This window comes from Drosophila serrata, unplaced genomic scaffold (genome assembly GCF_035046125.1).
Source record: "Drosophila serrata isolate PLE 108 unplaced genomic scaffold, ASM3504612v1 contig_165, whole genome shotgun sequence".
In the NCBI taxonomy this organism is placed as follows: domain Eukaryota; kingdom Metazoa; phylum Arthropoda; class Insecta; order Diptera; family Drosophilidae; genus Drosophila; species Drosophila serrata.
In genome coordinates this window covers 4,627,362-4,652,432 of record NW_028257063.1, presented here as the reverse complement: position 1 = coordinate 4,652,432, position 25,071 = coordinate 4,627,362, and the positions used below count along the sequence as shown (strand labels likewise).

General features: G+C 37.1%; 5 protein-coding genes across 5 annotated transcripts in view; 3 read left to right on the top strand and 2 right to left on the bottom strand.

Annotated features, from left to right (window-relative positions):
- Nucleotides 1–4,757: 4,757 nt before the first annotated feature.
- On the bottom strand, nucleotides 4,758–11,532 carry LOC110180265 (uncharacterized). Its single transcript, XM_020947920.2, has 7 exons — nucleotides 11,091–11,532; nucleotides 10,946–11,021; nucleotides 10,294–10,493; nucleotides 10,100–10,146; nucleotides 6,478–6,585; nucleotides 6,081–6,302; nucleotides 4,758–5,953 (listed from the first exon to the last, which is right to left on the bottom strand). The coding sequence occupies exons 1-7, from the start codon at nucleotides 11,111–11,113 to the stop codon at nucleotides 5,577–5,579; spliced, it is 1,053 nt and encodes a 350-aa protein (XP_020803579.2). The 5' UTR covers nucleotides 11,114–11,532; the 3' UTR covers nucleotides 4,758–5,576.
- wal (electron transfer flavoprotein subunit alpha wal) lies at nucleotides 11,258–13,106 on the top strand. Its single transcript, XM_020947922.2, has 4 exons — nucleotides 11,258–11,386; nucleotides 11,456–11,522; nucleotides 11,617–11,757; nucleotides 12,129–13,106. The coding sequence occupies exons 2-4, from the start codon at nucleotides 11,481–11,483 to the stop codon at nucleotides 12,936–12,938; spliced, it is 993 nt and encodes a 330-aa protein (XP_020803581.1). The 5' UTR covers nucleotides 11,258–11,386; nucleotides 11,456–11,480; the 3' UTR covers nucleotides 12,939–13,106.
- Nucleotides 12,696–23,469, bottom strand: Buffy (BCL2 family apoptosis regulator buffy). Its single transcript, XM_020947916.2, has 5 exons — nucleotides 23,352–23,469; nucleotides 14,347–14,635; nucleotides 14,112–14,258; nucleotides 13,738–14,046; nucleotides 12,696–13,664 (listed from the first exon to the last, which is right to left on the bottom strand). Exons 2-5 carry the CDS (start codon nucleotides 14,626–14,628, stop codon nucleotides 13,500–13,502), a joined length of 903 nt encoding a protein of 300 aa, XP_020803575.1. The 5' UTR covers nucleotides 14,629–14,635; nucleotides 23,352–23,469; the 3' UTR covers nucleotides 12,696–13,499.
- Nucleotides 15,823–17,720, top strand: LOC110180261 (uncharacterized). The gene is made up of 4 exons (XM_020947917.2): nucleotides 15,823–16,193; nucleotides 16,253–16,861; nucleotides 16,928–17,100; nucleotides 17,156–17,720. The coding sequence occupies exons 1-4, from the start codon at nucleotides 15,823–15,825 to the stop codon at nucleotides 17,695–17,697; spliced, it is 1,695 nt and encodes a 564-aa protein (XP_020803576.2). The 3' UTR covers nucleotides 17,698–17,720.
- A 145-nt stretch (nucleotides 23,470–23,614) lies between the features above and the next one.
- Nucleotides 23,615–25,071, top strand: part of Roc2 (Regulator of cullins 2) — a 30,411-nt gene continuing 28,954 nt past the window's right edge. The window contains exon 1 of the mRNA XM_020947915.2: nucleotides 23,615–23,841. Within this exon, the coding sequence (XP_020803574.1) occupies nucleotides 23,682–23,841 (160 nt within the window). The 5' untranslated portion in view covers nucleotides 23,615–23,681. The remainder of the gene's footprint in view (nucleotides 23,842–25,071) is intronic.

Sequence of the window (25,071 nt, the reverse complement as noted above, 5' to 3'; positions counted from 1 at the left end):
AAAACATTATTTTATTTTTATATTTGTAATAAAACTGTAGGTAATATTATTAAAAGTGCTTTTAAAATATAACACTGGATTAATGTTTCTATAAAACAATTTATAATAAATGTAATAAAATCTACCACAAAATATCCCCCAGGTAATTTCAGGCTCTACAATATTTTATGGTAACGCCTTATCTTACAAATTTTCTATGCAGCTCCGGGCAGTATCCCAAATATATATATATTTTACAAAAAAAATATAAAAACACACCCACAGGCGACACCCCATAAAAGCCGAAATGGAAACCACCCTTTGGCCCTCTTGGACCCCTTCAAAATAAATAGCACTTGAGATATTTCCAAAACATTTGCCAGCCAAGTCTCTAAGCAATTTGCCCGGCCCATTGTATGCAGTCCGAATGATAACAGAAAAATAAGAATCCCAATCCCAATCCCAATCCCAAGACTGGGCACTAAGGGATGACGACTTGTCCACAAACTGGAGCTCCTCAGCTGCTGACTTGCACAAATATTTGCCGAAAATTTGGAATTTTTTGGAGGGAGGCTATGGGAGGACGAGGACTGTGGGGAAAATCCTGAGTGGGTGGTTCAGGATTTTCCTTAGTGCAGTGCATTTTAAAGTTCGTTGACACCCGGAGACGCCTGGCACATTTTTCGTGTGTTTTTTGGCACTGTGGCGCCATTAAGTATGCAGCAGTAATGTGGCGACAATAAAGTTTATGCTGCGGCGCCATTGGAAAAAAGGATAAACTAAAAAACTACTACCAACAAATACAAGGAGTTGCAAAAATGCCAAGGATAAATATACAGAATGACCTGAAATGCATTTAGTGGGAGGAGCAAGCGATCTGGAATATCTGAGAAGATTCCCAAGCTCTTAGATTGGTCTATATTGTTGCACAGGGGAAAAATTAAATAAAAACAAAGTCTCATAATTTATAGACAAATTATATAGGTATAAGAGAAATAAATATATATTTCACTTAACATTATACTTTAACAAATATTTAATTGCATTGTAGTATTTTATATCTTTCATACTATGTATATAAATAATATATTTCTTATTCTTTAATTATATTATATTTTTATAAACATATATTATATTATTATATCTGTATTATTAATCTATATTATAATCAAAAGAGTATGGAATATTTAATATAATAATATCATTTTTTGCATTATTAAAAGAAAAGGTTCTATTAAAGGTCCTGTGATTTAAAAATAATAGAAAGAAATGAACAAAATCTGTATTATAAATCTCTATTAAGATCTCTTCTATATATATTATTATAAAATGATTTCTTTATTAATATTAGAAACTCCTATAAATATCTCTAACTATTTTAAAGTAGTTTCAAAAGCTTCTAAAAGTATTGTAAAATTTATTATAATTCATTTTTGATGTTAAAACTTTATTAAATGTCTGTAAAATATTTATCAATATTAAATTGATCTAAAATGTACCTAAATATACCCTGGTAAGTCCTGTAAAAGACTCTTAGTTTGTACATAACTTTTAACTAAACATAAAATACTTTTTATATATCTTTCTTTTACTTAAAAATTTTGTAATAATTTGTACAATGCTTATTTTCTCAGCGTGTGGCACGTAATGCACTTTGTTAACCAGTTTCCAGTATCCCAATATATATTTTTTTTATTTTTAAGGACCTCCCTTAATGAGTGGGAGGAGATATAGTGTGTGCGTGCCTGGCATCCATATAGCAAACAAAAATCGACAAAATCAACGAATAAACTCTCACCCTTCAGTCGCTTTAATTGCCCGGCAATGGTGTGTTTTCAACGCGTTTCGATTCGAATCGAAACTGAATCGATTTCGCTGAGCACGATTCCAGATTCCTGATTCCTGATTGTTTTCCGATTCGTATCGGCTTTAAAGTAAACATTTGTTTTTATCTGGGGGGCGGCTTTTAATTAAGATTGCGTATGGCGATAAATGGCAAGTGTGGTTCCCCGAAAGAACTGCATTTCAATTGAGGGGTTGAGCCAGGACCAAGGCCTTTTAATCGAACTGCATTTCAAAATAACGATTTTATTGGTACAACGGTATTAATGGCAAGGTGATGAGTCCCCTTTTGCAGATGTGTGAAATGTTTTGGCCTACTTAAATTGAGGAAATATTTATGGGAGGAGAGATGGGTTTTAAGGAGAGTCTATGCTTGATTTTCAATGGTTTTATTAGGTGTTTTCTATAAATTACTTATAATTAACATGGCTTGCCTCTTGGCTCTTTCTAGCGTCACTTGTTTCCCAATCATTTCTCTTTTTTTTTCAGCTTTTTTCCACTTTTATATGGATATAGCTCCACCTTTAGATTAAAGCTACCTTCAATCGCTTCCCTTAGCTTCTGTCTGCTCCTGATCCATCAACCCATTCAGTTATATTTGTTTTTTATCAGCCAGACGTAGCGGCATTGTAAATCACCTGCAAAGAGGGGACAAAAGGCCGTGACAAACAATTGAGAGCTAACGGTATGGTCTGCCATTGATATCAGTATCTTGATTGACTGCCTGGATTTCCTCTCCTTTTTTTCCGCATTTTCCCAGCTTTGTGTGTGTCGCTGGGGCTAATTGAAATGGCCACGTTATTCGTTCTGAACTTTTTTTCCAGCCGTTTGGTTTTGCAAAAGTTAAACACTATTATTTAAATCAATGCCGCGCTTCCTTTCCTGCCTCGCATCGCCACATATGAGATGGCAATTTATGGGCCATGGCTAATTGTCCGCAGCGAACTTCAAAGAGTGGCCTGTCCTGGCCATGGCCAGAACCCGCTCCTCCCGATGATCACGCCGTGGAATGCAATTATCGCGCTCCAAGTTATGCTAAGATAAATGGGTGCTCCCTGGTTGCAAGTCTCAGTCGGAGTCTCTCGGGTGGAAATTGGCAACACTTTCCTCCTCGAACTTGTCTTTTTTGCGGTCATAAACTAAATTAAAAAAAAAAGAAGAAGCCAACAAAATATGAACAAACTCAAAAAGGAATAAAGATAAACTCGGAGGCATCTGACAATTGCCAATTTTTGGTTGATTTTGCCAATTTATGGATGCCAAGAGGAGGGACACACTCTGAGGAGTGTGTCACTGGCGGCGTGACCAAAAGACCCAAATTATAATAATCAGGGGTATCCCACAGAGAAAGAGAGAGTATGAGGAAGGGATAGAGGATGTTGAGTCTCTCTCTCTCTCTCTTTCTTCTGCATGTCTATGTCCCTTTGTTTATCTCTAGAGATATCACTTACTCTTGCTTGCTCTCACTTTCACTCTCTATTGTACTCTTCACTCAGAGACTACAAATAGCAGGTGCTATTTATGGGAGTATTGGAGAGGGATAGAGGATGTTGAGCCACTCTCTCTCTCTCTTTCTTCGGCATGTCCCTATGAGAATCTCTAGAGATATCACTTACTCTCGCTTGCTCTCACTTCTGTTATTCTCTCACTCTCTGTTGCTCTCTTTTCTCACAGACTATAAATAGCAGGCGATACCGGCCCACCGCCCTCAGTGTGTACGTGGCCTCCGGACTGTTTACATCTTCAGTGATAGTGGCAGTGATAGTGGTTACCCTTCGTCCCCAAAGATATCACCAGGCCAGACCAGGATCAATGCAATGCAACTGGATCACCAGGAAGAAGCTTACATGGATGATACCAGGAAAAGGTTATTTGAAGTCACCAGGAATATAACACTAGAAGGAATTAAGTAAGGATAACCATGTATCATCTACTGAGGTAAGTCTTAACCATGACAATTATATCATGTATATAGATACTATAGGAAGGAACAGATCTAGGTCTAGAATTAGCTCTTTATTTTGCAATTAAGTAATACTATCTATAATAATATCTACAAACTTAAACTCAAAGTTAAGTTAGGCTTAATTATAAATTATTCAAGAATATAGATAACCTTGCAATTGTTTAAAAACTGACCCCAAAGACTAAAGGTTTTTTAAGGCTAGATAGCCCAGCAACTTTAATTATTTCCAAACCTTATCAACTTGATCTTCAATGTTAAATATTTCCAAGAAAGTTTAAAAACTAATCAAACAAAGAAGAAGAAGTCACTTTCCCCTCGTTTTCTTGCCATTTCTGTGGATGTCTTTGGGTCAGTCAGTTGTCAGATGCTAAAAATACACAAAAAATGTGAATAAAGGAAGCCAGTCTGGGCCAAGGAAGGAAGACCCAAAACGCTGTCCAATTAAGCGCAACAAACAACTTTACGCCACATGCCACACACACCACACACACACCACACACACACCACACACAACAGGCGTTTATCGGGGCAGTCGGATCAGAGATCCCGGCCAATTCGATCGATCCTTCGTTCCAGCCTTTGTAATGGCCAACGATTTGTCGCTGTCCATGCCTCTCGGTCCCGGGGGCCATAATGACAATCGCTGATCGTGCGGTCGCGATAAGATGGCACAAAGATAATGCGACGATATCGGAACCCGAGGGATCGCCACTGAGGACGATGGGCGGAGGCGACAGCAGCAGGAGCATCTCAGCATTTATGCTAATAAGTTGACATTTGACCACCATGACGAAATAATGAAACGATCAGGAGCCGCCTCAAAGTGACAGGTACTGTGAAAAATAAAATAAAACTCGGTTATTTACTGTGGATAAAAAAGCTTAAAATTTAAGTCAAATTTGTTGAATTTCTTATTAAATAACTTGTATGTATTTTGAAAATATTTTTACACAAAAAAAGAAAACGCAAATTGCATTTTTAAAGACCTTTTATTACAAGTTATGTGGACTTTCATTTCTTAGCTGCCTTTATTGTACAAAATTTTACATTTTTCTTCTATTAAATACATTATTATTATTGTTTTTAATTTGCTATTTGATTTAATTGAACTTGTTTAGTTAAAAGCTTTTGTGAAACTCTTTAAATATGTCCATAATGTTTTATTTTAATACAATTTCTGATCTCTGTTTGCAATTAGTATAATTGATATTAAACTTACAGCACACATATTTTGTTGAATTTCTTAATAAATAATTTGTATTTATATTTCTTTGATTTGTACATTTGTTTTAAGAAAAATATAAAAACATTAAAATTGTGTACAGGGTTTTGGTTGCAAGTTTCATCTTTTTCATTTTAAGATTTGTATATTATTGTTATTGTTTTGCATTTGAAGAAATATTTAAATAAGAAACCCATTAAACATATATCTAAGCTTTTTCCAGTGTCCTTAAGTTACACCTATATATAGCCAATTTTTTTTCCACGCTCTCCTGACATTTGTTTTTGAAGCCTTGGGCACCGCTGGTCACCTTGTCGTTTCCTGGAATTTTCACGCGCTCTCCTCCCGCCGCTTATCGGAGTGGCAGCATCTTCACACGATCTGACGATCCGACGGCTTGTTAACTACCATTATGTGATCGCTTGGTCTCCGCTCGATCGTGTTGCAAATGAATTTTAATTGTTGTTCCCCTTGTTGCACTTTAATTAGGCATAATTTGCAAATTGGCCAAAACTGTCAATGCGTTATTTATTACGAATTATAAGCTTGTTTCGGGATACCTAGCAGCTACTCTACATCGTTATCGTGATGACGCCATCTGCTGTAGCTCCCTCTCGTCTCATCCCGCTGGTGGTGCTGGTTTTGATAGTAGTTTTGATTGTAGCCTCTCGATCGGTTGTCTTGGAATCTATCCTGACGCTTCTCGCAATCCTGTCGCCACTTGGAGCTTCTATAATGATCATGATCTTCTCTCGCATAATGATTATCATAATTATCTCGTCGGTAGTCCTGCCATTTGTGGGAACTATGATCCCTAAAATTTCTATCGAATCGCTGGTGGGTCCGGTCAGTTGAGTGATTGTCTCTGGAGTAGTATGACGCCCTTTGATAGCCATTATAGCGGGCTCTCCAGTTTTCACTTCTCCAGTTCTGCTCTTGGTCTCCTAAAAAGGAATCATACAAAATGGTTTTTTTTCAAGTTACACTAAGGCGAAAAGGAAGTAAAATATTTTTTTTTTGGTTTGAATTTAACCAAATATTATGTTATTCATAGTTAAAATTTTAACTTACTGTTAGTAGACTCGTGGCGATAGCCTCCATTTCTCTGATTATGCCGCTCCTGTTCCCATCTATCTCTAGATTCTTTTCTATATGGTGATCTTCGATTGTAATCACATTTGCCACTGCCATCGTTCTTTATACTTGGTTCCTTTTCGTCCTTCTGCTGGAGGTCTTTCAGGGAACTCATGTAGTTTTGACGCTCAATTTTGTGGCCACGGGCAGCAGCAAAGGCTAGAGGATACAATTATTTATTTTATGTTTATATTATTAGAAATTAAGCAAGTCTTATGTAATGGGAGCAAGTTAAACGCGATATTTCTAATTAACCTAATGTTTTAAATTAATATATATCAAAGTTAAGGATATTTTCTATATGATCTTGAGGTGGGTTTCCCCCTATACTCACTTTCTATAGCCTCTTTGGGTGACTTCTTCATCATGGTGATCATGAAGTAGCAGATTAGGTAACCAGTACGATTCACGCCGTGTGTACAATGAACTCCTATCAGTTTGTCTAAGGAAAAATAAAGAAGTAAATATTATATAAAATATTTTTGTATAATAAAATATATAAATATTTAAATTAAGCTAAAGAAACTTTTTGATTATATTGCCGCCAGTGCATGTCTGCTGCAAATTGCTACAAATTTCATTGCAAAACACGGCCACAGGAATGTCCTCTTCTGCTCTAACTCCCTGACACCCATCCTCCTTGCTCCGCTGGCACCTCCTCGACCGCTCCACGCCCATTGGTAACACCCACGCCGAGGAGAGACCGCAACAGAAAACCGGCCTGTCCCGGCCTGGCCTGGGCAATTTGGCATAAAAGCAGAAGCGACCTGAGCTAAATCTAGAAAACAGCGCGCACCGCGCTCTGCCAATAATAACATTGGCTATAAATTTCACAAAAACATGTCAGCAGGAGGGATTTGTGAGCCGCAGCAGCGGCACAAACTGGAGGGGATTCGAGGAGACCAGACAACCCACCAGGTCGCGGTGGCCGCCTGCCTGGCTTTGTGCACTATGCGGGTGCTGGTTTCGGATTGGCTTTAGCCAATTGGTTTTGGTTTTGATTTTGGCTTTGACTTTGACTTCGGCCTGGTTGTTCCTGGTCATTGGCAGGCCGGCGACGAAGCTGCCAGTCAGTCAGTACGTCATGTTTGGGTTGGCATTTAAGCCAACTTTACGAAACGAAATTAAATTACGAGACTGCAAGCGGAGCATCATTGTCCCAAAGCCAAGGGACAGTGGTTTAGGATCAATGAAAAATATAGAAATTGTAAGGAATTCAATTCTGAATACCAAAATACAAAAACAGGTCTGAAAAATTAAATATTAATTCCATATTTTTACAAGTACTTAATAACATTGTGAAGAAAACATTTTAAGATAACTCATTTAATAAAATAATATTAAGCTTAAGAAAAAAGGAAACCCCTTGCAGTTTGCAACAGACTTAGAGGATCGAATTGAATGTCAATCATAATTAAGCTAGAATTTTCGCATTCATTAAATCAATAATTATCTATTTTTATAAGGCAATTTTTTCAACGAAACAATGCTTAAAAATCTCATAACTCAGCCAAAAAAGCATTAATTTTAATTCGGAAAGCAGTCCAATGTTAGTTTTTCTTAGATTAATAAATCTGCATACTCAATTTAAAATGTAAAAGAATTCAATTTTTTTATCAATTTTTGACAACTCCAAATCCTTAAAAAATGTTGAAAAAATTTGAAAAATATTATTTTCCCAAAAATAAATATAGATCGATTCGGCTTTTTGTGCTGATCAAGAATATATATGATTTATAGGGTCGGAAATGATTCCTTCATAAAGTTTTGAGCTTCTGACTAAAAGTAAAATACCTTTTTTTGAGTCAATATTATTTATATTTTTATATGGTAATTATTTATAAAATTCAAAGCTTAAAAATCTCATAACTCAGCCAAAAAAGCATTAATTTTAATTCGGAAAGCAGTCCTATGTTAGTTTTTCTTAGATTAATAAATCTGCATACTCAATTTAAAATGCAAAAAAAAAATTTTTTGTTGATTAATTTTTGACAATTTTAAACCCTAAAAAAATATTGAAAAAATTTATTAAAAATTTTCTTCCCTAAATTATAGCTAGATCGATTCGGCTGTTTGTGCTGATCAAGAATATATATGATTTATAGGGTCGGAAATGATTCCTTCATAGAGTTTTGAGCTTCTGACTAAAATAAAATACCTTTTCTTGAGTCAATATTATTTATATTTTTATATGACAAATTTTTCTAAAAATCAATGCTAAAAAATCTCATAACTCAGCCAAAAAGGCATTCATTTTAATTCTGAAAGCTGTCCTTTGTTAGTTTTTGTTAGAATAATAAATCTGCATACTCAATTTAAAATAAAAAAAATTAAATTTTGTGATCAATTTTGACAACAATCCTTTAAAATGTTGAAAAAATTAAAAAAAAATTATTTCCCCTAAAATATAGCTAGATCGATTTGTCTGTTTGTGCTGATCAAGAATATATATGATTTACAGGGTCAGAAATGTTCCTTCATTACTTTTTAAGCTGCTGACTAATATTATAATACCCTGCAAGGGTATACAAATATTCTTAATTATGTTTAATAAAAAGAACTGTATGAGTATTTTCCCACTGTAGAAAACGCAATGACTTCGCCTTGTTCTGATCCTGTGCCTATCCTTAACTACCTTCATCGCCCCGTTGACAAGTTGCGACCACCTCGGATTTGACTTATTTTGTCTGATTTGTTTCGTTGTAAATATGTTGGCAGCCTTCGTTGTATTTATTTATTGTCTTGCTTTACGCGACTTTCAGCGGCGCCAGATCTTGTATTAATTAAAGGCCTAGGATCGCTTCGTAGTAAACATTTTTACATATTTTGTGAGCTAAATCGGTTCGCACATACATTAGCGCAAGATGAAAGTGCCTGGGAAAACATTGAGGCGTAGGCAGTGCCCACAGCCTACAAGAAAATATATTGCTAATTTAAGCTTAAGGAGAGATTTTTGGAATTTAATGAAGTATTCTTTATGATAATATTAGCTACACTTTGGGAGAATATTCCAATTAACTCAAAAAGTTATTATCAATTTGATTTAAAAAAGAATATATTGCATTTGTAAAGGCTTTACAACTTTTTCTAATGTGACTTTGTAATGTTAATGTTACATGTTTTATCGTTGTTTTAAAACCCTTTAAAAATTTGTTCATAAAACTAAACATTGATAATAAAGAATACATGATAAAAATGTTGAATATTGTCTAAAAAATAATTAACTATCTTAATATCAGCTCAATTCAACTAAGGAATTTTTAAAACATTTCCTACATTTCTCAGACCCTGAAACATATAATTTTGTTGCACTGCATCGAAAGCCTCAATGCAATTTGCTTCGTTATGGAAAATATATAAATGAAAAGCGCGCCTGTGCGCATGCCTTTTGTGCATAATTGGAAATGCCTTTTTCCCTCACACTCAATCTGTCTCTCTGGCGGCATGACTAAGCTCCGTGGCCCCCGTACGTAAGTGATTTGTTTGCCCGGACTCCTGACTGGCAGACAGGCTCCCAGAGATTCCAGAGATCCCAACGAGCCCCACCGCGCCGCCACTCTGAGCCCCAAAGGCCAACCAACCAACCAACCAACTGACTGACTGACTGCCTCTGACTGATTGAGTGTGTGCGCCCACACCGGCACAGGCTGCTAAAAAGGGTTAAATAGAGTATTTCTCTTTGCTGGCGGCACATTTCACCACTTTGTGGCCCCATGTGTTTGCGGTGCGCTTGCCGGCTGATAGGAATCTCTGGAGGCAGTGCAGCACCGGGATTAGGATACGTGGTAATTGCGGCTGCCCTACGTTTTGATACGTTTTTATATTTGCATATTTTTGTGGCTCTAATTACGCGAAAGATATGCATCTTCTGGGACCACAACTGCATTGTTGACTGGAAAGCGTTTCCCACGGCTCAAAAAAGGCCATTATGTGGGATGTTTTTGACAAGCACTCACCATTATCCGCATTGCTGGCAAGGAAATCGGCTACGAATCCACAGAATCTGTTATGGAATAGAGACAACATGGAAATATATTACTAATAACTAATTAATAAATATAATTAAAGGGAAAGTGAATATATTGAATTTTACTCTCGATGTATGTTTTCACATTAATCATAATCACTATTCGTAATAAGTTCTAATTACCTTTCAGCCAAGGCTCGTGATGGCGTCTGTTTCCCCGGAATCATTAGCTTCCGATGTCGCACATCGTTGGCGGCAAAGGCACTCGGATGATAGTAGCGATTCGTGTTGGTCAGATCGATGATCAGGCCCAGATTCGGCACCGATTCCATCAGCGACTGGGGCGCCAGGCGCAGCTTCTCCGCCACCCTGGCGTTGACATGCTGCAAAACGGAGGTGGACAAAGGCATGAGGATAAGGCAAAGGCAAATACACGACTCTGAAATTGCTCAATTTATGCAAAATTGCCCCGGGGGGCCAGGCAATTAATATATGTATATATATATATATATATACATATATAAGCAGGAGGAGAAGAACGCTTCCAGCTTCGTGGCGTTATTTAATTAAGCAAAAACAATTTAATTTAATATTCATGTGTGGGGTCTCATGTCCATGTTCCAGTTGCCACTTTTATGCATAATTACAATGCACGAAATTCGTCGTCGCTGTCGTCCGTTGTCCGTTGTTATTTATTTTTAGAGGGAAACTGCCAAGTCGGTGGTCCTTGCACCGCCGCCGTCACATCCATCAATTGACAGTGGCCCCGTAGCAACCGGTTTCGGGGACAAGCAATGGGAGCTCCTACATACATGGTTTAAGGGCCAAAACTTACCTCTTGCAGTGGCACCTTGAAGGCGATGAAACGCGTCCCAGGAACTCTTTCGCCGATCGGACTGTAGTTCAGCCAGCTGAAAAAATGTAAACAAAGGGATTTTCTATTACGAACCAAGCAGATAACATCATTATTCTGTACTCACCGGTCTGGTATCGCCTTGGCCATTGTCTAAGATGTGTTTTCAATAGTAAAGCAGCCAGTTAAAGCGAAAATTTTGTAATTTTGCTAACAAAATTGAAGAAAATGTGTTATAATCAAAATGCTTGTTTTTTTTTAAAGAGAGCTGCCAGAGTAGTGAAAGTAACACATGTTTCAGAGATGTCTGGCAACGCCGATGTAAGTGTGACCTGTTACCAAAAAACACCAAACGCCTAAACAGCTCAACAGCTGATTCGCGGTGAGGAACCTTTGGACTTTTGTGATTTTTTTGTAGCCGAGGTAAGTTTTTGATCAATTCAATTAAGTTTTGTAATTAATCGAACAAATTTCTTCATAACCGCGCATTAGCTGATCCAACTAGATAAACGGGAAAATGTTCGTCAACAGCACGCGTAATGTGATGCGCAGCAGCTTCGTAAGTGCCAAAATACAAAAAAATTAAAAAAAGCGCAAGCGCTGGCGGCTCTGAGTTAAATAACAATTTATTAATTTGCAATTTCCATTTGCAGCTGCAGCGTTGCAAGAGCACCTTGGTGGTGGCCGAGCACAACAATGAGGCCCTTAATCCCCTCACTCTGAACACCATTTCCGCGGCCAAGAAGATCGGTGGTGACGTCACAGTACTGGTGGCTGGCACCAAGTGTGGACCCGTAAGTATCGTCGCTAAGCGTCCCAAGTCTAAAAATGTGTTTTAAAAGTAGTAAATATATTTAACTAGGTTTCGCTAGAGGCTATAGCTTCTATATAAAGTCAGATCTTCTAAGTTTTCCCATAGCCTTAGCTTGTATTTGTTGTGGGAAACGATAGCAGATTCAGGCAGCAGTTATATAAATATTTGTCTTGTTGAAGAAATAGCAGACTTGGTAGCATTTTTCACTTTTTAGGTAATTTATCAATATTTGCCAAGGCTTAAAACCCGTTTAAAAAAGTTGAATGCAAGAATTGTTATAATCAAGTGTATAGTATGATAATATAGGATAGATTAAGACCTGGTCTAAACTTTCCCTCATCTTAATTCCAGGCTTCCGAGGCTCTCTCCAAAGTCGAAGGCGTTACCAAAGTTCTGGTGGCTGAGAATGCTGCCTTTAAGGGTTTCACCGCCGAATCGCTGACACCTTTGGTCCTTGCCGCCCAATCTCAGTTCAAGTTCACCCACATCCTTGCTGGCGCTTCGGCTTTCGGCAAGAATGTGCTGCCCCGCGTGGCTGCCAAGCTGGATGTCTCGCCCATCTCCGAAATCATCGATGTCAAGTCGGAGGATACATTTGTGCGCACCATCTATGCAGGAAATGCCATCCTCACCCTCAAGTCCAAGGATCCCGTGAAGGTGATCACTGTGCGAGGCACGAACTTCCCACCGGCGGCTACTAGCGGCGGAAGCGGAGCTGTGGAGCAGGCACCAGCTGGTGAATATGCCAGCAGTCTGTCGGAGTTCGTTTCCCAGGAGCTGACCAAGTCCGATCGCCCAGAGCTGACCGGAGCCAAGGTTATCATCTCGGGAGGTCGTGGCCTAAAGTCCGGCGATAACTTCAAGCTGCTGTACGATCTGGCTGACAAGTTTGGAGCTGCTGTTGGTGCTTCCCGTGCCGCTGTGGATGCCGGCTTCGTGCCCAACGATCTGCAGATTGGACAGACCGGCAAGATTGTGGCTCCCGAGCTGTACATTGCCGTTGGCATCTCCGGGGCCATTCAGCATCTGGCTGGCATGAAGGACTCCAAGACTATTGTGGCCATCAATAAGGATCCCGAGGCTCCCATCTTCCAAGTGGCCGACATTGGCATCGTGGCTGATTTGTTCAAGGCTGTGCCCGAGCTGACTGGCAAGTTGTAAGGCGTAAGGAGGAGTTACTGTCACGTGTGTTGTAGTGTATAAAGATTATGTACCGATGAATTGATAACTGTTGCATTTATTTGAATTTCTACCCGAGTCTGAGGAAGATTTTTCCTCACAAATTTTGTAATAAAAAAAGAACAAGCCGAAGACCTATTCTAATGTAAAGATTGTACAGTCTTATCAGTTTGAGAGGGATAAATGTGATTATGCAACTATTTGCGCAAAGAGAAAAGTAAATATTAATCAGATCTAGGAATAATGTAAAAAATCAACAGGAATTAAGCAGTTTTATCTTTGCAATGGCTGTTGTCTATAAAAATCGAGATAATTTCTTATCTGAATTCATGTGTTTACTTTTGTTGGGAGCTTTTTTTAAGAGCTTTATTAATTAAATAAACATGTGGAATTAAGCTGTCTGCGAGAGAAAGCATTTTAAGAGCTTTGCTTACATATTTACTAAGAATTTAAAATATATTTTGGCGCCAGAAAAGAAATAAAGTCAATCTTATTAAGTTCAAGTTGAAGAGACATCACAATTAAGAATGCTAAAATATATATTCAACTTGTAAATCGTTGGTATATTTTCGGTATTATCGTGCTGATTATAAATCGGAGAATCATAAAAACTAAAATCAATCCAAAGACCACACCAATCACCAGAGTGGTCCACTCCAAGGGATTCAAACTGTTGCTAGTGGGTAAGACATGGGTATTGATGCCGCCCTAAAATCAAGAAATAAATCATTAACTATAATTTGATATTCATTAACTATAAGAATATAAAACAAGACCCTACCCAACCACCATTCTCATTGATCCAAGGCACCAGCTCATCTTCTATGACCTCAGACACGCTCTCCATCAGCTTGGGCAGGTATTCCGGATGACCCTGACGCACACAGTCAACGGACAGGCCACCGGCAATGGCAAACAATGAGATTACCTTGCTCCAGGTGATCTCCACGCGAAAGAGGTCACGTCCCACGGCTCCGAGGAGCAAGCTCACGGCATCTGGAGTGTGGAATTCACCGCCAGGATTGCGGCAAATCTGACGGGCAACGCCATTGTAGACACGCGGATGCATTCGCTCCAGTTCGTCGCCCAGCTAAATGTTTAATATAATTTAAATTTTATATTATTTGGTAATCATTTGAAAGAGTATATAATTACCACTTGAACAGCTGGAAAGACATCACGTACAATGCCCATGGAGGTGGAACCTAGGATGCTGCGTATCCGCTGCAATCCCAATTTTTTATTAAACAAACCTGATCTTCTCAGGCGTCGTTTGATATAGTGACCACACAAACAGCGACCCTGGAGAAAATATAGTTATAATAATGTAGAAATTATCTAAATATTTAAATACCTAATAATCTATAAACATTTTCCTCTATAAACCCACCTGTGTGATGATATCCTGCGCTGGAATCTGTGCCGCCTTCCAGCCAATCGTATAGGATAGCTTCCTTGTGACCACATCGCTGACATTGCTCAGTCTCCTCCTCGTGGCCTCTCCCCTCTGACTACCGCCACCCACCTCCAACAAGGAGGCGGAATGCAAAGTGGCTGGAAAACTGAATTTCCTACGATTCTGAGCCTGCAGCAAGCGTTCACTTTGGGTGGTGGCCATGGGGAAACCGTGGCTGAAATTATCGTTATTCGTGGGATACGAGGTGCCGGGCATTGAGATCCTGCGGGGAATTACTTGTAAGTAATTGGTCAGATTCATAAATCAAAGCTACACAAAGTTGAAGATCCAGTTTAGAGTTGGTGTCTTGTTAATTCAATTAATTGCATTTGGCCCGTTGGGAATAACCTGTCCCACACACATATTAAACATTAAACATTAAAAATAATTGGCTGAAAGTATAAATGTCATGTTTAGCTAATGAAAGCCACACAAATATGGGCCAAAATCATTGGTGAATGAACCTCGGAAATCAGATTAAGAGTAAGGAGAACTCTTCCCACATGGACAAGTAATTGTATGTGCACTCGAAATAATTTTAAAAGATTTTTATATGTTTTGAGTGATTTGATAAATGATAAATAAGAAAAGGGAACTAATTTTCTGATTGAATTTAATTTATAAGAATAAGAAGGAGGAATAAAGAAGGAGTATAAATATTTGACTCAGATAAGTTTGCATTTGAGTGAGGAATATAAGGTGTTGAGAGATGAATTTCTACCTTGAAATAGTTCAAGATTATTTTTCCCTATCTAAAAAATCTCTACAAATTTACAGAAATTTTTAGAACTATTTAAATACATTAAATATTAAATTAACTAACTTTTCTTCTCTGTCCAGATTTCATTATGACGCTCTTTGAGTATGACTCTTTACCTGAGGCTGCCCAAAATGGGCACATTACCGGACAGATTGTCGGCTCGTTAGGTTTGATTGGACTTCTTGGCTAAACAACGCTCAGAAATCCGCAATATGGCCAAAATGCTGCCGCCTGTGGTTGTTCGCAGCCGTTGTTGTCATTAGTTGTCCACAAGCGAGATGTCAAATGGCAAATGATTTGTGGGACAAGTGAGTTCGAATCGAATCGAATTGAATTGAATGGAATCGAAGATGGAACCGAACTCGGTTCCCCGGAGAGCACTTGGCAATTAGCTTTACATAACCTGACCCACTCAACAATGCCGAAAACCAAAGCCAAATCCGTTCGTGACCAAGGAAAGTCCATCGATGGGTAACACCAAAGTCGTGTTGGCCATTAAAAGTGATAGCTGTCACAGCTCTGGGAAAGTGTACCCCAGCCAGAATAATTCGTTCCAAAAAATTAATCCAGGCCAGGGAAGTCACGCCCTAAGCTTAAGAGCTTATAAAAACCCCAAAACTGGACGTACCATCAGTCAGTAATTAGTGAAAATGTCAACCAGGTGGACGTCTCTAGTCATTGCCCTGATGGGTTTCCTCATTATTGGGGAGAGTCTGGGGGATGTCTCCCACTATTACGCCTCACCATTGGAGCATTTTGGCAACTATCTCCATGGTCAAGTACCCTTTCAGTTGGGATTATCTCCTCCTAGTTTATATGGACCTCCTGCTGCGACTGCTCCTGCTCCTGTCACTCCCTCCCCAGTGGCTCCTGTTGCGGTGGCCACCACGGAGTTTAGTCTACCGGAGATTATCGAAAATCGCAGTGTGAAGATTCAGGGAAGCAGATTTATACCCCTCAGTCAGCATTATCTTCCACCTGCCGTAGAGGAGCGTCCCAACTATGAAAGTCCCAAGCCCAGGTGGGTTTTCAATTTGCAATTAATTATAAATTATTAAAAAAATCCCTTTCCCTTTCCAGTGAAGAATCATATCCCGCTTATTACTATCCCCAACCTGGTGGAAGCATCATTACCACCTCCGTACCCACAACCACTACCACTGCGAGACCCATTATTGTGCAGGATCCTGGCGAGGATATCGAGACCATTCACTCCCCAGGCTATGATTACCATGCTCCCGTGGCTCCTGTTCCTGTATTTACCACTCAAAAACCGGGATCTACACCTGGTCCCATTTATTTGCCGCCTGAAGGTAACCAGGATCAGAATCAACTCCGATTGCGTCTCAAGGATATGCGTTGCCTGTCTGGAGGATATTTTCGAGCTGTTCTCAAGCTGGATAGCTTTTTGGGAGCAGCTCCTACAGTGGATCAGGACACTGACGATGTGCAGGATAAACGCTGTGAAATGAAGTTGTCAAGGAGTTTTCTGCTCCTCGATATTTCTGGCCAGGATTTCGAGCATTGTGGCGTGAGATCCTGCGGTAAGGATCTGTGTCTACGTCTACGCTTTCCCGCAATCAGAGGGTTAAGAACCAGTGGGGATTCAATCTTAACCCTACACTGCAAATCCCAAGAGCGAGTGGCGGTCAAGACACATGCCCTGAAAATGGCCGTGGCCAATGATGTGTAAGGATTGCATTTAATATTTAAGGATCATATTATATTATTATATTATCATATTATATTTGTTAGACAATCTCGCAGTGGTGGCAGCTATGCCCATGGCGGCAATCAGAATCCTTTTCGCACCCATGTGGAGCTACTGCAAAAAGGTGGCAATGGTTATACCCGTCACCTGGAGACCAATGGTGCAGTGCAGCTGGGCGAGGAGTTGCTTCTAAGAGCCCACGTTCTAGCGGGAGATGGTGGGTATATTGATCTTTAAAAGATTATATAGTATATATTCTATATTCTTTACAGGCTGGAACTACACCAAGCTAAGTGATGTGCAGCTCCAGAGGATTGCCTCGGGCGGCGAAGTGCTCAACACCGTTCAGTTAATCAGTTCGAGGGGCTGTCTCAATCCTGCCATGCTCTCCATCTGCTCGCATGGCCCCATTTTGGAACCACCTCTGGGTCAGAGGCTCCACTTCAAGGCTGTCATGTTTCCGGGTATGCAAAGTGGTGAGGTCTTGGTGATATCCATGCGGATTACGGGTTGCCTGGAGCGTGAGGATTGCCAGGTGACAGCCCAGGATTGTTTGCCATCGGTGGGACAGCGCAGGCGACGGAATGTCTCCCATGGAAATGGCACCGAAGTGTCGGAAGTATCACACCTAAGTTTTAGAGTTATTATGCCAGGAGTGGAGGAGACGGAATTTTCCAAGGAAATTAGGGATAGTGGGGGGAAAAGTTCAAATATTAGAGAAGTTTCCAAGTCACTGGCTTTATTCGGTAGCTTGGGTTTTGTGGTAATGCTCTTAGGAGTGGCCATTGTGGCTTTGTATAAGTTTGGAAAATAGTGAGATATCTTACATTCTTTATAAAGAAATCTAGAGGAAAATGTATGCCCTGTAATAGAATAAAATTTCTGCTTTTAATTACATTTATTCACAATTATTCAAAAAGAAAACATAAGCTATTGCTTCCAATTAGCAGCATAACAATTGCTTTTCTAGTTTGTAATAGATATGGTTCTTGTTGGAAACTGTAACCAAACTCTGTTATCTATGAACCAATTTCAATTAAGCTGCCACATTCCAACACAATCAGTTTCTTCTGCCTCCCCCCCTGGAGTGTAATTAAATTGTAAGTTTGGTGGATTTTTAAGACCCCCCACAAAGAGCTAAAAAGCGTTGAAATCAGTCACTAATTGGCTGCGATTTTTATGCCCATTAAGCGTTAACTGTCAGCTGCCACCGGAGGGGCATTGAATGGATTATCATACTATATATATACATATATATGTACATATACTCCACCGACTTACAAATTGCACCAAATAACAAAGCCAAAAACTGTGAGCCGGGTTTCATTAGCCGCCTCGCTCGAAGCGTGAAAACGTGATAGAATTTCGGTTTTGAGCTATATGTATTTCTGGTCATAACCAAAATCGCCTCAGATCGACGATTGCAATTTGCGAATTGCACACACTGTTTGGGGAAATCAGTCAAGTCGGAGAGTAACTTGGCTTAGATTTTTGGTTTGTTTTTATTCATTTATTTTTTTTTGAGCCTGAAAGCTGACCAATTACAAGCAATACATGAACATAAATAAACTTTTATTAAGTGCTAATTTCTGTTTTAGGCTTGAAATGGTCAAAGATATTGGCTTGAAGCTGATGCCAATCGAGCGATAAGTCAATTTGCTTGGCAGTCAGAAGATTGGCGCCTTTTGATAGGGTTTGATGGAGGTTTTCTTTTTGGGGGAATTACCTTTTAAAATCTATGAAAATTTAAGGAAAAATATATAGAATTTAAAGTAAATCAGAAAAGAAATATATACCATTTAAAATCATTAAAACTGTGTTGAAATACAATCTCAAAACTTAAGGTAAATCAAAAGGGCAGGCTTTCCTTACAGCTCTTTAAATAAACAATATTTTTTAGCATATAATTGATCTTAATTTGATCTATAATATATTCAAAACTTTCCACAAAAGAGTAGTATATTTAATCTAAAAGATTTCCAAATTTCTCTTTCTCTCTCAAAATAACTCAAACTTATTTTAAAATCAATATAATATTGATATTCAATACTTGCCACAAAAGAAGCTTACTTGTGCATATTTTATCCTACAATTTTTACAATTTCTCCCCTTTAAAATTAAGCAACATTATTTTAAAATCAATTTTTGAAGTGTTATGATTTATAATTAAAAATTTCTTATTATATTTTCTAATATCTTTAACATATTTATTCACTGACCCAAGTCGAGCGTGAAATGCTGCTTTTCACACACAAATTCCCACAGATCTCTGAGATCATCGATGCATTCCCATCTCTTGGCCACCTTTTGGAGGGGAATTTGGCTATGGGAATGTGCAGTGTTTTGCAAGCTCCAGTGCCCGATGTTAACTAATTAATAATCCCGACACGTTCCGTTGTCCGTGCAGAATCAAAGGGGGGAAGAGACGAGGCCTCAGACCAGCAGTATGTACTTTGTCTTTGTCGCTTAAATGGCAGGCAAAAATGTGTTTGCCTGAACATAAATTAATGTCGTCTCCGGTACCCGAAACCTGGCGCTTAAGTTTATGTTCAGCTCAGCTCCAATCCGTGTACTCCATGGAGTTCCCCACATTGCACTTGCTGGCAATTTACAATTTACACTCTTCAAACCAAAAGCCAGTCTTAGTGTGTGTGTGGACCTGGCCTAAACAATTTTCATGTCGTCGTCGGATTGTCCGCTTAAATTATCGACTACTTAGTGCCCAGTTTAGCGAATGCCTAATAAATATTTATGAGCGCACTTCATTTTAGTCAATTTTCAAATGGACACAAGACTACTCTCTGTTTTGTCTGTTTCGGTTCTATGAATGGATCGATCATGATCGTATATATATATATATATATATATAAAAGGAGTATTTTATTCACATTCCAAAAGGGAGTAGTTTGATGGAGTTTAATTCAGTTGCTGTTGGTTTTTTTAGTTAAAACTTAAGTGAGAAAAAGATACCGAAACTATATAGTTAATAGTAAAAGAAAAAGAAAACTTTTTATAACATTTTATCCCTAAACTTTAGTTTTGAATATTTATATATTAAATATTACCTTTTAAATTAATTTAGTTTGATTTAAAATTGATCTAAGGATTCAAAGGGCTTCATATCTTAAGATTTCATATAACAATAAATATTATAAAATATTTTTTTTATTTTTTCTTATTTACCTAATTAAGAAGTGTACCGAAAATATATTTTTAATTTATTTTCTTGCATCTAAAGCTGCATTTTATGTCTTCTAAGTTCAGAGACCTTAAATGTTTCTTTAACTTTCTATAATTTTATAATATTGCTTACCAACTTGCTATAATCTTTCCTTAAATACACAAATATTTATTGCTAAAATAACTTGCCTTATTTACTCCCATTTACCTCAAAACTCCCCTGCTTACATTCCATATCTAATTTTTTCCCCTCTTTAATTGGATTAACTTAAAAAACTCCAATTGATTTATGCACAATTAGTGTCCCTCCCCTTGGGTACACTTTAATTTATGAAATGCTTTGCCATTGGCCAGACTCCTGAAAAAAAAAAAAAAACAAACAAATAAAACAAAACTAAAATCAACAATCGCGGAATCAGCGAGTTTGCTCGCACTCATTAGCAACTTTTATTAACCAAAAGTGTCAAATGTTTTATCTGACGATGGCGATTGGCCCAAAGCAACCGAGTTTGGCCTAAAGCGTTTGTTAGGCATTGCATTTCATTTGATTTTTCTCTGTATTTTACTTGAGTTTTTTTTCCTGACTTTTTTGCTTTGTTTTTTTATGGTCTGTCCGACTTGTTTTTTGTCTGTGGGCTGTGCGTTTTTAAGCATTGTGAGCATGTTAACATTTGTGTTATTGATTTTTTACAACATTTGACAGTTACGCAGGCGCAGAGAGCCACAGAGCTTGGAATTTCGCATTTCGCATTTATTTATTTATCTATTTCAAATTCGGAGCGCATGACAAACGATTTTGAAGCAATTTGACTTTCGATTGGTTAATCAACTTCGAAGTAAATCCCTCGAGATCGAGAGGATATACTCTACTTTATATATCGAAATTTTAAATACCATTCAACCATGTTTACTTTAATTTATTTATACATATAAATATATACATAAATATTATATGTATAGATATGAAAAACATTCAATATTATATAAATAAAAATATCTAAAGCTTTGAAAAGTTTTTAAATTTCCTTGTTTTTCCCGGCTATAATTTTTCGATATAACAACTGTAAAATACCGATACAACTTCCACATTAAAAATCGATACAGACTCGATATATTGGCATTAACTGTCATCCCTAATCCAAAGTTCATTAAAAACCCATTTTCTTTATATTTAATTGCATATTTGACGGTTTGACAGCTAAAAGTAATACAATATCTTAAACGATATTATTGGCATTTATTTTTTTAAGCCGCAAACTTGCGGTTTTTTCTACGATTTTTTTATATATATATTTTTTAAAATCTTTTTTTATTGCCAACTCAGCTCGAATGTAAAGTGAAAATGGTTAAATTAGTAGTACAACGCTTCTGTTTGACGACTGTCTTGGCAATTTTGAAATTTACACCGCCTTAGAGGGGGGGAGGAGGAGCAGAGTAACAGGTGGTAAACATTGTTCAGAGATCATTAACTGTTGATTTTGCACTTTTGCAGCCACCAAGCGACCGATCGACCAACCAATTTGCGTCATTCAAATCGAACGTGAAGTGGCATAAACTCAGGTGGGAGGCGGGGAGGGGGGAGGGGGTGTCCAGGGGTTAAGGCAGGTGTATACAGATGTAACAGGTGCTTTTCACCAGTTAATTGCATTAGTTCTACAGGTATTAAGGTATATACTGGAAATGTATTTGTAGCTAAGTCTGGTCCAGTGAGCCACTTTTGAAAACACTTGTTACTCCAGATCATAATGTATTAACTAATAATAACTAACTTTAACTTCAAAGTATAATATTATCTGGAATATGCCACATAATTTTATTTTAAAAGATTTACTCACTCTAAATTATTGTCCAGAAAACAATACTTAGCACTCTATAAATAATAACTCCAAACAATTGAAATAAATCACCATCACGCCCTTCTAATTTCTAGATTTTTGCTATTAAATTTCACTTAGAGACATAAACAATTTTCTAACCGGAACACAAAAGCAAAAATAATCAATGTGTCCCATAAACATTTGTCGTTCCACACTAATTGCCAGCGTATTTTGTCGCTCTCTGAAAAACAACAAACAAACAAACACACTTAAAAAATACAAAATGAAAAGATATACAAAAAAATATACAACAAAAAATACAATACAAACTGAAACTGAAATAATTTATGGCAAAGTCAATTGAGCTGCCGCCGACTGCCATCTCTTTCTGCAATGTGGGTGCCAGCTTTACGTTGATTATCCACAAAATACAAAGAAAAAAAAAAACAATAACAACGTCAGATACACATTAACCATACACACACAAACAACACTCTCATAAAACTACAAAATTTAATTAAATTAAAATTGCTTTCAACTGTTGCTTTCCGGCTTTTTTAGGCTTCAAAAAGGGTCCGTGAACTTTAGATGGGTTTTATTTATATTTATTGTTCTGTATACTTATGTATTTGTTTAACTGTTTTTCACAAATTTTATAAAGTATTTTTTAAACATTTATGTTTTATTTTTATATACATTATTAATCACTTTAGGCATTATTTCAGGCTTGACTTTTAATTAAACGAAACAAAAGATCACCAAAATTGTATTTTAAATTTTTTATAATACACTATAATTTAAAGTATTTGTATAAAAAAATGTCTTAACAAGCCGAACGTATATTGTTCTTTTTATTAATTCTTTATTGAGTTACAAAATTAACTCGCTTATTTTCATATGCTTATATTCATTGTTAATTCCTATTTTCTTTACCCAGAATATCTCTAATTTAAATTTACTTCCTTTAAATTTCTCCACTGTTTTAATTCTCTAATATTCTTCACTTTTATTACACTTCTTTTATGCTTTATTTTTTGCTAATACCACTCCCTATATCATTTTTTTCTTTGCCGGCTTATCACATTTTGGCCATGGATCGTATATTGATACGGATGTTTATCTTTGATTGTCGGATGCGCAATTTGCGGCTGATAATGATAATGGCAACGCTGCTTATTATCTATTTTTCAATTTCGGTTTACGGCGAACGGAATAATAAAGGAGAAAACAACTGAGAGGCATGGAAATTGCTTAATTATTAATGCTTGCCGCGTTGTTTGTGTTTTTGAATTAAATTCGGAATCAGGTTGCGGGAATATTCACGGTCACAGTTTTGGCAGTTGAAGGTTTTCTTTTTTATATATAATTACCAACGCCCCGGAAATCGTAATTAATTTTGCACATTTTATATTATATATTACTTTATTTATTTATTTTCTTTAATTTCATATTTTCATTTTTATGAACCAACCGTTATTATTTATCCAACGAAAGCCGCACTGGCAGAAATTGTGAGCAACGTTCCGAACACGTCGACGGCTAAACATGAATTGAAGTGAAAAGACATTAACCAAGACAAAACAGTGAATAATACAAATTTCCCGCCAAACGATAGACAATAATCGATAAGCTTCTATCATCCAAATACCATACCTAAGTATGACCATATTTATGCAGTGGTGTGGCTACACTGTTTAGTATTTTTCTACCTCGCTGTGTAGTCACACTTTGCTTATTGGCCCCGGAATTGTTTACATTTCTGTTTTTTGCGTATTTTTGCGGTTTTTTTAACTTTCTGAACATGGCCGATGATCCGGATAACTCAGTGGACCGCCCCTCGGACGATGGCGATGCCAACAAGCCGGAGAAGATGTTCACTTTAAAGAAATGGAATGCGGTTGCTATGTGGTCTTGGGACGTCGAGTGCGATATTTGTGCCATTTGCCGCGTTCAAGTTATGGGTAAGTTTGCTATTAATATTAACATTTAGTTGTATGCTTTAAGTCTGTTAGATATGGCAGATAAGGGTGGAAGATATAGCACTTTATAATTTGTCAAGTCAAGGCTGCAAGAAAAGGTAGCAAGTGAAACATATTTGCAGCAAAGACAAAGGCAAATATACTTGCTGTACTCTTCTAATGGCGGGTGTTGCCAATTTTTCAAGAAACTTGTTGAAGATTGGCACAAAATATTAAAAAAAAATAATATAACAATAAAAAAGCATATATATATAAATATGAAGCTTTAATAATTAAAAAAAAAAATATATATATATATATATATATTTTCTTTTTTTATAATTTTTTATTAATTACCCAAAAATAATAATTATAATAAATAATTAAAAAATGTATAAATAAGCAATTACCCTCAGTGGCCTTTTAAAAGCTTTTTAGCTTAAACAATAATATCAGAAGAAGGGTATTTAATTTATTGTTTTATTAAACAGAATGTTAAATAGTCTCAGATAGATCTTAGCTTTAAAACATTAATTTGTATATATCAATTATAGCTTTAAATATCGTTAAACTATTGATCTATCAACATTTTCTACCATCCCCATCCTATATAATTATCATTTTTATGATCGGACTTATTATATGACCAATATCTAATTAGAAATTTACGAATAATCTGTACTCCTAGTACATTCTTAACAGAAGAGTAAAAATTAGGTTGGAAAAGTAAAAAAGTATCAAGAATTAAGTACTATTTTATTTTCTGAAATTAAGTATCACTCTCAAAAGCAATCTGAATATCTCTAGATTCGGTATAATGTAAACAATCTCTGATTAAATATATATTCCATCACAAAATATATATTTATACCATATTACGTTTTGTCCTTTAAATGGACTCATTAAATCTATTTATAAAACCCATTTTTCTGATCCTATACGATCAGATTCAGATGGTAACTGGAAAAGCACATGCATAAGTAGAGATTAACCAGAGATAGTCATACTTATTAATGAGTGTAATCCATGATTTACTATGTAAAAACCAAGTAAATAGTGTCACATAATCAAACAGCCGTAGGACGGATGCACGGATGCATCCATCTTTCGTAATTGTTTATTCGATTTTCCACTCACATAATGACAGCAGAGTGATAAGGAATCGAACCTGAAACCTAAACCAACCGAGAACCGATTAAAATGCCTGCCTTACCCGGCATCGATCTCTTATCG